Source organism: Gadus chalcogrammus, chromosome 22 (assembly GCF_026213295.1).
Source record: "Gadus chalcogrammus isolate NIFS_2021 chromosome 22, NIFS_Gcha_1.0, whole genome shotgun sequence".
Lineage (NCBI taxonomy): Eukaryota > Metazoa > Chordata > Actinopteri > Gadiformes > Gadidae > Gadus > Gadus chalcogrammus.
Genome location: NC_079433.1, coordinates 2494748 through 2506344, shown reverse-complemented (window position 1 = coordinate 2506344; position 11597 = coordinate 2494748). Strand labels below are relative to the sequence as shown.

At 54.8% G+C, this 11597-nt stretch overlaps 1 protein-coding gene across 3 annotated transcripts in view; it reads right to left on the bottom strand.

Moving 5' to 3' along the window:
• LOC130375580 (collagen alpha-1(V) chain-like) overlaps nt 1–11118 on the bottom strand; it is a 55570-nt gene extending 44452 nt beyond the window's left edge. For all 3 annotated transcript variants that reach the window (XM_056582587.1, XM_056582589.1, XM_056582590.1), the window contains exon 1: nt 10630–11118. In XM_056582587.1, coding sequence (XP_056438562.1) covers nt 10630–10750 — 121 coding nt within the window. In that variant the 5' untranslated portion in view covers nt 10751–11118. The remainder of the gene's footprint in view (nt 1–10629) is intronic.
• Nucleotides 11119–11597: the final 479 nt, after the last annotated feature.

The window sequence follows — 11597 nt, the reverse complement described above, 5'->3', positions numbered from 1 at the left end:
GAGGGAGTGGTAGAGAGAGAGTGGTCGAGAGAGGTAGAGGCTGATGGAGAGAGAGAGAGTGGAAGAGCGGCATAGAAGGTGATGGAGAGAGAGAGCGATAGAGAGAGGTGCAGGGTGATGGAGAGAGGGAGTGGTAGAGAGAGAGTGGTAGAGAGAGGTAGAGGGTGATGGAGAGAGAGTGGTAGAGAGAGAGTGGTAGAGAGAGGTGGAGGCTGATGGAGAGAGGGCCAGTAGGTGCAGGTCCTCCCGCTGGTAGATCAGGTTGCAGGGGGGGTCCCCTCAGTACAATATGGCCTCTGTTCCCGCTGTACCCCCCTCCCTCCCTCCTCCCTCCCTCCCTCCTCCATCCTCTCTTCCTCCCCCCTCCCTCCCCCTAGAACAGCCCAGTTCTTCCTGCTAAGGGACCCACAAGACACACACACACACACACACACACACACACACACACACCTACACAAACACACACACACACACATACTTGCACCGCACACACACACACACACACACACACACACACACACACACACACACACACACACACACACACACACACACACACACACACACACACACACACACACACACACAAAAATGCTAAATTCCCTGAGGAAAGTCGTGGCACATTTGAAAGGTAGGAAGTATGAAAATAATTTCTCTTGCTTCCTCTCACTAGTGCCTCTCTCTCTCTCTCTCTCTCTCTCTCTCTCTCTCTCTCTCTCTCTCTCTCTCTCTCTCTCTCTCTCTCTCTCTCTCTCTCTCTCTCTCTCTCTCTCTCTCTCTCTCTCTCTCTCTCTCTCTCTCTCTCTCTCTCTCTCTCTCTCTCCCTCCCTCCCTCCCTCCCTCCCTCCCTCCCTCTCTCCCTCTCTCTCTCTCTCTCTCTCTCTCTCTCTCTCTCTCTCTCTCTCTCTCTCTCTCTCTCTCCTCTAAGTGTTGACAGACGGGTGTGGCCCCTGGATGTAAACATACAGAGGCCCCCTCACACCTCCACCCCCCCGCCCCCCCCAGGGTGGGGCCCTCAGCTGGCCGCATCGCTGGATGGTTTTAGATTTATTTGTGTGTGTAACGCGCTTTTAGTGAGCCGCCATTTTGGATCCAACCGCCGCCCAGGGAGGGTTTGGACCCAAGATCGCTGCCTGGTGGATACGGACAGTAAACCGTGAGATAAATAGATGAAGCAAAGTGATTACATAACCTTTATGTCGGAGTAAACCATGCAATGTGTTTATCTAAAAAAAGTCTTTATCTAAGCTTGCACATCTCTTCTTATTCACAGGTTGAAATCAGTTTGGGAAAGACTTATACTGTACTATTTAAGTCGGCAAATTTTTTTTTTTTTTTTTTAAATGGTTCCACAATCTTATCTACAAAACTACAAAAAAAGTATGAAGACAGAATGTTTACGACAGAGCGACCCGAGTGATCTTGGGGACCTTGGGTGTCTTGAAAGGCGCCTCTAAATTAAATGTATTATTATTATTATTATCTTGACGTTACTCGGTTCAGTGACGGCGTTTGTAGTTCGCCTCTTCAACCGCTAGAGGGAGCCATTCAGAACTGACAGAACCGGCTCCATCCAGCTGACGTTCCCGGGCGAGTTGACCGATTTAAGTGTGATGGTCACTTAGGGTGAGGGCGCCCCTCACACAACACAAGTTATTTTAGTGGCAATGTCAGACAATACACACACATTCCAGCAGGGTTTCATAACACAACTATACACTTGCAGCGCTGAGCGCTCAACACACACACACACACACACACACACACACACACACACACACACACACACACACACACACACACACACACACACACACACACACACACACACACACACACACACAGCAGGGTTTCATAGCACAACTATACACTTGCAGCACTGAGCGCTCAACACACACACACACACACACACACACACACACACACACACACACACACACACACACACACACACACACACACACACACACACACACACACACACACACACACACAAAGTGGACGCAGACCCATGCACAACCATAAGAACACTTTCACGCACATGCCCACATACACACTCGTACAAATATGAACACACATACACACACACACACACACACACACACACACTCTTACAAATATGAACACACAAACACACACACACACACACACACACACACACACACACACACACACACACACACACACACACACACACACAGGCACATACACTTGTGTGTATGTGTGTGTGTGTGTGTGTGTGTGTGTGTGTGTGTGTGTGTGTGTGTGTGTGTGTGTGTGTGTGTGTGTGTGTGTGTGTGTGTGTGTGTGTGTGTGTGTGTGTTTGTGTCTCTCTCTCTTCTCGTAGCTCGGTGCCAAATACCGGACACACACTCCAGTTGACCCCTGGGCCCCTGACCTCTGACCCCCCCACAACAGGGACATCGTTACTCCAGACGACAGACTTCAACTGAGCACTCCGACCCCGACAGGATGGAGCGAGGAGGAAGAGGAGGGAGGGAGGAAGAGGAGGGAGGGAGGACGAGGAGGAAGAGGAGGGAGAGCAGAGAGGGAGGAAGAGGAGGGAGAGCAGGGAGGGAGGGAGGACGGTGAGAGGCCAGATGTGAAGAGCCACAGATCAGAACGCAAACAGCGTCCCCCAAACCACGCGTTATGAAGTCTGAACGGTTCTGACACAACCCCTGAATTGATCTCACTCACCCCTTCTCTCCCCCTCTCCCCCCAGTCCCACTCTCCCCCCAGTCCCACTCTCCCCCTCTCCCCCCAGTCCCACTCTCCCCCTCTCCCCCCAGTCCCCCTCTCACCCTCTCTTGCTCTCCCACCGGCTCTCTGTCTCACCCTATCTCTCCCTGTACTTCTCTCTCCATCTCACCCACCTCACCCCCCCCTACCTCCCTCCCTCGCACCTTCACTCCCCCTCCCCCTCCCTCCCTCCTTCCTTCCCTCCCTCGCACCCTCACTCCCCCTCCCTCCCTCATCCCCACCCTGACTCCCTCCCTCCCTCCCTCCCTCCCTCCCTCCCTCACCCCCTCCCTCACTCCCTCCCTCCCTCCCTCCCTCCCTCCCTCACTCACCCCCTCCCTCCCTCCCTCCCTCCCTCACTCACCCCCTCCCTCCCTCCCTCCCTCCTTATAGCCATCCAGCCACAGCATCTGGCCATCCCAGAATAACCCCCGGTCCGCAGCTATAATTTCATAGTGAGGGTGCGCGGTGTGTGGAGGCCTCCAGCACACGGTCAGCCTCGCCCCCCCCCCCCTCCCCCCCCCCCCAGAAGCGTGCAAATATTTGCACGCTTCGAACCCAAGTTCTGGGAGTGGAGAAGAGAGGAGAATGCAGTGGCTGTTGCTGGGGGTTACCATGGTTACCGGGGGTTCCACCTCCCCCTCTCTCCCTCTCACTCTTTCTATCTCTCTCCTTCTTCCCCTATTTCCTCCTCCCTCCCTTCCTCTCTCCATCCATCTCAGTCTCTCTCCCTCTCCCTTTCTACCTGTTGCTCTCTCTCTCTCTCTGGCCTTACCCCTTCCCCTCTTCCCCTCTCTCTCCCTCTCTTCCCCTCTTCCCCTCTCCCCCTCTCTCCCTCTCTCTCCCTCTCTCCCCCTCTCTCCCCCTCTCCCCAGTGTGCTCTGCGTGAGGACTCAGGAACGGCCAGAGAGATAACGGTCAGGCTTTAGGAAGATGTCACCGCCGCTCGACTACGTACACAGAGGCCACAGAGTAGCAGACACAGATGGTTAAACACACCCGCGTCAAATGTTGAAACCAATGCCCGTCAATACGTTTACATTTAACTTTACATTTAGGGCATTTAGCAGACAATTTAATCCAAAGCGTCTTGCAATAAGTACATTTGTCAGAATAAGGGAAACAACAATATATCTCTGTCGGTACAGTAAGGATGTTCATAGAACCAAGTGCCAAGCACCAACCATCACTAGGTTAACCCATTTCCCGTACACAACAGAGACAGCTAGGAGAAGACGCTACACAATGCTGAGTACTGTTTTTAAGTGCCAGGACGTACATACACACAATATGCGCTCACATTAAGTGCCAGGACGTAAAACATGCAAACGTATGTTACGTATCTAGGAGGGCCTTGTCTGATCTAGTCTAGTCTGGTCTAGACTGGACTAGTCTAGACTGGTCTAGTCTGGTCTGGTCTAGTCTAGTCTGGCCTGGTCTAGTCTAGTCTGGTCTGGTCTGGTCTGGTCTGGCCTGGTCTAGTCTGGTGTGGTCTAGTCTGGTCTGGTCTGGTCTAGTCTAGTCTAGCCTGGTCTGGTCTAGTCTAGTCTAGTCTGGTCTGGCCTGGTCTAGTCTGGTCTGGTCTGGTGTGGTCTAGTCTGGTCTAGTCTAGTCTAGCCTGGTCTGGTCTAGTCTAGTCTGGTCTGGCAGGGCCCCAGAGCCTAGCAGACAGGGCGGTCTCAGAGCCGCTGATGTGGTGCGCTCTGGTCCCAGGGCCCCGCCCTGACGGCAGGAGACAGACGTGACATGAGGCATGTCTTCCCTTAGGTCCGCCCTTAACACCAGCCCCCCCCCCCCCCCCGCCGTGGAGACGCCTCCTCAACGCGTGGTCGCATGACCCCCGGAGACGTGGGACCCCTCTGGGAGCAGAGCCCAGGCTGCTCAGCAGCAGCAGCACGTCTGCTCCACGCCTCCTTCCTCTAACGACCGCTCAAACCGCCCTTACTTCAGAGGCGCTTTTAATGTGAAAATCCCTCCCCCGATTGAAATGGAGACGGGGGGGTTTTGGAAGTGGTCCAGGCTAAGTGGTGAACCTCCCACCGCTGTTCAGACACACCTGGCGTCTCTGGAAGGCACGCAGACCGCTTGAGGTGTAATCCACCCCCCTTGTGCTGCTGCTAATGACCGAATGATCCTGCCTATGGGATAAGTAGCGCCTTGTTGGCGTGGTTGGCTGATTCCAGGGTTGGTCTTTGGGGAAAACTCTCGCAGACATTCTCCTGATGTTGGTTTCTATTGATCTCTAAAGATCTATCGCCGCCATACCGCGCTGATTATGTGTTTCCGAGCTGTAAAACGCTAAGTTGCTTCTGAACCGGCAATTTGGATGCTTGGAAACCTCCAGCATTGGGTTTACCTTTAACAGTTATAACACTGATATCTGATGTTCTAACGGACATGAAGCTATCCTTCAACACTAAACTATACCTGAACAGGACCTGGAACCATACCTAGACACTAAACTACACCTGAACAGGACCTGAAACCACACCTAGACACTAAACTACACCTGAACAGGACCTGAAACCACACCTAGACACTAAACTACACCTGAAACGGACCTGAAACCACACCTAGACACTAAACTACACCTGAACAGGACCTGAAACCACACCTAGACACTAAACTACACCTGAACAGGACCTGAAACCACACCTAGACACTAAACTACACCTGAAACGGACCTGAAACCACACCTAGACACTAAACTACACCTGAACAGGACCTGAAACCACACCTAGACACCACAAGCCCAGGTGTGTATCTAGGCCTAGGTGTGTATCTAACAGGTGTGTATCTTACAGGTGTGTATTGACAGGTGTGTTTCTAGGCCTAGGTGTGTATCTAACAGGTGTGTATTTACAGATGTGTATCTTACAGGTGTGTATTCACAGGTGTGTATCTAGGCCTAGGTGTGTATCTAACAGGTGTGTATCTTACAGGTGTGTATCTAACAGGTGTGTATCTTACAGGTGTGTATTCACAGGTGTGTATCTAACAGGTGTGTATCTAACAGGTGTGTATGTAACAGGTGTGTATCTAACATGTGTGTATTCACAGGTGTGTATCTAACAGGTGTGTATCTAACAGGTGTGTATCTTACAGGTTAGTATTCACAGGTGTGTATCTAAGCCTAGGTGGGTATCTAACAGGTGTGTATCCTACAGTTGTGTATCTAGGCTCCAGAAGGAGAGGCGAGGTGTGAAACGTCTGGGAGAGCCTCACTCCTCCTGGAGGAGCGAGGAGTGAGACGTTGGGAGAGCCTCACTCCTCCTGGAGGAGCGAGGAGTGAGACGTTGGGAGAGCCTCACTCCTCCTGGAGGAGCGAGGAGTGAGACGTTGGGAGAGCCTCACTCCTCCAGGAGGAGCGAGGAGTGAGACGTTGGGAGAGCCTCACTCCTCCAGGAGGAGCGAGGAGTGAGACGTCGGGAGCGCCTCACTCCTCCAGGAGGAGCGAGGAGTGAGACGTCAGGAGCACCTCACTCCTCCAGGAGGAGCGAGGAGTGAGACGTCGGGAGCGCCTCACTCCTCCGGAGCAGCTAAGTACCAGGGAGCGGGAATAGCAGCGCCGTGCGCCAGCCTGTCATTACCCACGCTGGCACGTCGCTCGCCCTGACCAGAGGGAGTAACCATCTCTCTCTCTCCACACACACACACACACACACACACACACACACACACACACACACACACACACACACACACACACACACACACACACACACACACACACACACACACACACAGGGCCGCCCCCGCCCCCCCAGCAGTGACCTCCGTGGCGCTGGTGCCTGGCTCGGCTGCGGTCGCCGTGCCGACGGGCCCTTTATAGCTGCAGGGCTCCGCGGGGGCCGCGGCGGGCTGTAATTTGAGGGAGCGCTCAGACGCTCAGGGGCCCAGAACGTCTGGAGGGAACGTAACGCGCTGGGGCCACGGGGCCCCCGGGGGCCCCCTATGCCAGCTATAGGGAGACACTCAGCAGCACGCAGGTGGGGGGGAGGGTGGCCGGGCCCCTGGCCTCCGGGGGAAAGAGGTCTCCCTGAGCCAGGGGCCCCACCCCCGAGGTGGGGGTGCACACACACACACACGCACGCACGCACGCACACACACACACACACGCACGCACGCACGCACACACACACACACACACGCACACACAGAGACCCACAAACACACTGCCACCTTCTGGTGGGCTCCTGGCTCAGGCAGACCCTTCCCCCTGACGGGCCAGGTGAGCAGACCCATCCCGGGCTGTGGGGGACCCTGTCTGGGGCCCTGGGGCCCTGAAGGCTTCCTTATGGTCCCACATTCAAGCGATGCACCGGGGGTTACGGACCCGCTACGTCCTTGCGGACCCTCCTTAAAAAAATGCTAACCTTCCATCGAGGTGACACAGCAGCGAGGGCTGCGATTGGTCCGCTCGCCGAAACCTGGACGCAGAACCAAAACAGGTCCACGACTGCGTCGAAGCGTCCGCGTGGTCCTTGAGGTTGCGTGAGCTTGGGACCGTAATCAGCCCTTCACCACTACAGGCTCCTTAGTGATGGGGGGCCCGAGGGGGGCCCGCACTAGAGGGGCTCATCCGGGTAACAGGACTCTGAGGCTGAGGCTAAAGTCAGCTAAGACCCATCAAGGCTAAGATAAGGTTAACAACTCAAAAGACGACAACGGTGCACGGTGACCCGGCACGCGCGACACCCAACTCAGGTGTGTGTGCGTGTGTGCGTGTGCGTGTGTGCGTGTGTGTGTGTGTGCCTCGCAGCGCGCACTGACGTACGGTCGCAGGTATGCAGGGGCGCGCGATCTGAAGCCACGCTGTCCGAGCGGCAGTCTGCGCACAGTGGCTCCATTCACAGAGAGGCGGGGGGGGGGGGGGGGGGGGGGGTTATGTTATGTTTAACCAGGCAGACAGACGGCTCTTTGAGGAGAAGGGCGCTTTGAAAGGAGGCTGCGGAGCATCCATGTCAGTAAAATATTGCTCTTTCGAGTCTCTCTCCTCCTTTGAATCAAACGGGCCTTTCACGGCTTCGAGGCTGGAAGACGGCCGGAGAGGTTCATCTGGGTCTCCCTCAGCGGGACGGCCCACGACGGGCACACGACCGCCGTCCCCGATAGCCTGCAGGCCCGCCCCGTCCACAGCCCTCCCCCCCCCCGCTGGGAAACGCGTAAAAAAACACACACAGTCTGCGTAAAAATGCCTCAGAAATGAACGGTGAATGCCCCCTCTCTCACACACACACACCCACACGCACACACACACGCGCGCACACACACACACGCGCGCACACACACACACACATACATACACACACAACGAGGGGCCAGCCAAGTGTGAGGAGGAATTGCAGCGGAATTTGAAACAACCGCGTGTGTATATGGCGCTCGACGCGTTGTCGTGAACAGGGCTGAAACGTGACTTCTGGAATCAAAGCAAGAGTTGGGCCGACACACTTCATCGGCCGGGACCCCGAGACGTCTCACACACACAGAGCCACATTCACACACACACACACACACACACACACACACACACACACACACACACACACACACGCGTTCCCACACCCAGCCAGAACTGGCGGAAAAAAATAGATCCATAGCTTGCAGACGCATATGCACACACAGTACTGTACACACATGGAGCGCAGAGACACTGGCCGCATTCACCCACACGCCGCCGCCGCCGCATAGTGCGCTATTCATTAGGATCGGTCCTCCAGAACACACGGGAACCCCAGGAGCCACCTCCTACTGAGGAGAGGCCGAGGGGCCCGGGGCCATAGGCCGAGGAGAGGCCAAAGGGCCTAGAGCCACAGGTAGAGGGCCCAGAGCCACAGGTAGAGGGGCCTGGGGCCACAGGTAGAGGTCCCAGAGCCACAGGTAGAGGAGAGGCCAAAGGGCCTAGAGCCACAGGTAGAGGGCCCAGAGCCACAGGTAGAGGGGCCTGGGGCCACAGGTAGAGGAGAGGCCAAAGGGCCTAGAGCCACAGGTAGAGGGGCCTGGGGCCACAGGTAGAGGGGCCTTGGGCCACAGGTAGAGGGCCTGGGGCCACAGGTAGAGGGCCTGGGGCCACAGGTAGAGGGGCCTGGGGCCACAGGTAGAGGGGCCTGGGGCCACAGGTAGAGGGCCTGGGGCCACAGGTAGAGGGGCCTGGGGCCACAGGTAGAGGGGCCTGGGGCCACAGGTAGAGGGGCCTGGGGCCACAGCCCGGGGAGAGGCATAGAGGGGCCCGGGGCCACAGGTATTGGACCCAGGGGCCACAGGGGCCAGGGACCACAGGTAGAGGGCCCATGGGCCACAGGGGCCAGGGGCCACAGGCCAGGGGGAGGCATAGAGGGGCCCGGGGCCACAGGCTGGGAGGAACTGTTCACCAAAGGTTGGAAAGCTTCAGCATTGTCATTCGGTTCGAATTCATGTGACGGCCTTATACAACTTATCGCATCCGGATCAAGAACCATTTTACAAATGTTACCAAAGTGTTCGACCTGCCCTAGATATGACGGGACTATTCAGGTATATAAGTATAAGGTTCATTTCAAAGTCATTAAATAGGCCGACAAGAATTACAAGACTGTCAAACCTTTCTAAACTGCACACACTGCAGCTTAATCAATGCACCTATAAGTACCCTTTTTATTGAACACCTCAAAATAAAGTGCGTATTTGGGGCTAAATAGTCCAAAAGAACAGGTCTATGTCTGTGACTGGTAGTGAGGATTGGGGAATGAGGCAGGGTTTCACCGCACCATCTGATGAATGGCGCCTCTGTTGGGCAGACGAGCCGCCTAGCGGCCGCACGGGGAACTGCACCGGAGCTAATTCCTCCATAGAGCACAACCTGATAGCTTCAGAGATGGGCAGAACTGCTTCAGCAAACCCTGCAGACCTTCATGCGTTAAATCAGTGGAAGATGTTAGTGGACCTGTTGGCTCACTGCTGTCGTCATTAGAACAAGGTGAATGTGTGATTGTATCTAAACGTAAGCTGTATCATCAGTTTCGTTCCTCATCAGTCCCACCAGACTGTGATAGCTCCAAGATCCCGCAAGAATAAACCTCCTAAATGATGGTTCACTCAACATAAAAACCCGTCGTTCTGTTCCCCAAACGAGTCCCTCCACCTGGGGGACCGAGAGTGAGCGTTTCTTGTCCTGGGCGGGGGTCGCAGGCTACTCTGGTAAACACCGTCACACGCACACGGTGCCTGGCAGAATATCACGAGAACATCGATATTCATCCATTACGGATCATTAAACCCCATCTGCAATAAAGGTTGTTGATGAACTGTTGTTGATGTTCATCGTGAGTAAACAAACAGCTCCATCAGGTTGGAGGTCCCAGCACCGTCCTACCCTACACCACCCAATGAGAGCCCGTGCGCAACGCCGAACGGTGCCGAATCACGACACGGTCCACCTCGCGCGTCTCCGACACAATCGGGCTTGATGAGAAACTTTAGAGGTATAAGATGAGGTAGATTGCTTTTGAAAGAGGAAAAGTCCTGAAATTAAGAAGAGTCCTGACATTCCTGACCTGTGTGAGTCGGGGGTCTCGCGCGAGACCACACCTGTCCCAAAACGATACGCCGACATGAAGGGATTAAAAAACTAAACTACATCATAACCTTACTAACGTTGTGTTAAAGTTACACAACACGAACACATTTTCAACACAATCAGCCTCAAAGGTCTAACAAAAAGCAAAGCAAAGTCCCACCAATAGGAGTCATATGTTGAAACTGTAAAGATTAAATAAAAGAGAACAAGTTTATAACTAATAACTCCATCATCACCATCCCCATCATCAGTATCACCGTCCTCATCACCATCATCACCCTCATCCCCATCATCATCATCAGCAGCAGCAGCGTCCTCGAGCCGAGTCTTACCTGCCCGGGCCACGGGCGCCTGGAACAGCGCGAGCGCCACGGTGAGAAGCGCGAGGCTGGGCAGCTCCGCGCGCCACGACCTCCGCTTCGTCCGGAGGGGGCAGGCGGCAGGAATATCCATAGCGCCGCGGGAGATGAGCGGCCGACGGCGGGGGAGACGAGGAGGCACGGAGGAGGAGGAGGGTATCCTCACAGAGAGAAACGCGGGTCCGAAAGAACCAACAAAAGAACCGACTGGGCAAAGCGCGCCTCTGGAGACGTCTCGAGCGTGGACACGTTCCCAGGGAATCTGCTGTGGTCGCTCTTATGCACGGAACGGGACGCCTATAGCAGAGGGTCGGGGCTGATAAATATAGGGTCTCTTTTTAACCTTGAAGCCCCATCGGGTCAGACTGTACGTGAAGAGCAGAGGCACCAGACCGCTCCCTCTCTTTCTCTCTCCCCTGCTTTACTTTCTCCCACCAGAAGTGAGATGACCCGGGTGCGCGTGCAGAGAGAGAGGGAGTGTGTGTGACAGAGAGAGAGAGAGGGGGAGGGTGTGGGAGAGAGTGAATGGCACAGGGGACGGAGGGAGGGAGCGACCGTGCGTAATTACGCGCAGGGCGCACGTATAGGCTATACATAGAGAGCAAAGCTGAGACGGCCAATCGCGAGTCTCACTGATATGCAAATTCTTAAGTTCACACTACAAAGGGTGCCTCTTATTCACTAATTCTTGTATTTTAAATATTATTTTAGCAGTCCACAAGTCTCTCTCTCTCTCTCTCTCTCTCTCTCTCTCTCTCTCTCTCTCTCTCTCTCTCTCTCTCTCTCTCTCTCTCTCTCTCTCTCTCTCTCTCTCTCTCTCTCTCTCTCTCTCTCTCTCTCTCTCTCTCTCTCTCTCTCTCTCTCTCTCCACATCAACGTGGGTTCATTTCCACCTTTGCCTCTACCTCTACATTGGTTTCCACCTCGTCCCTGTATCCGTG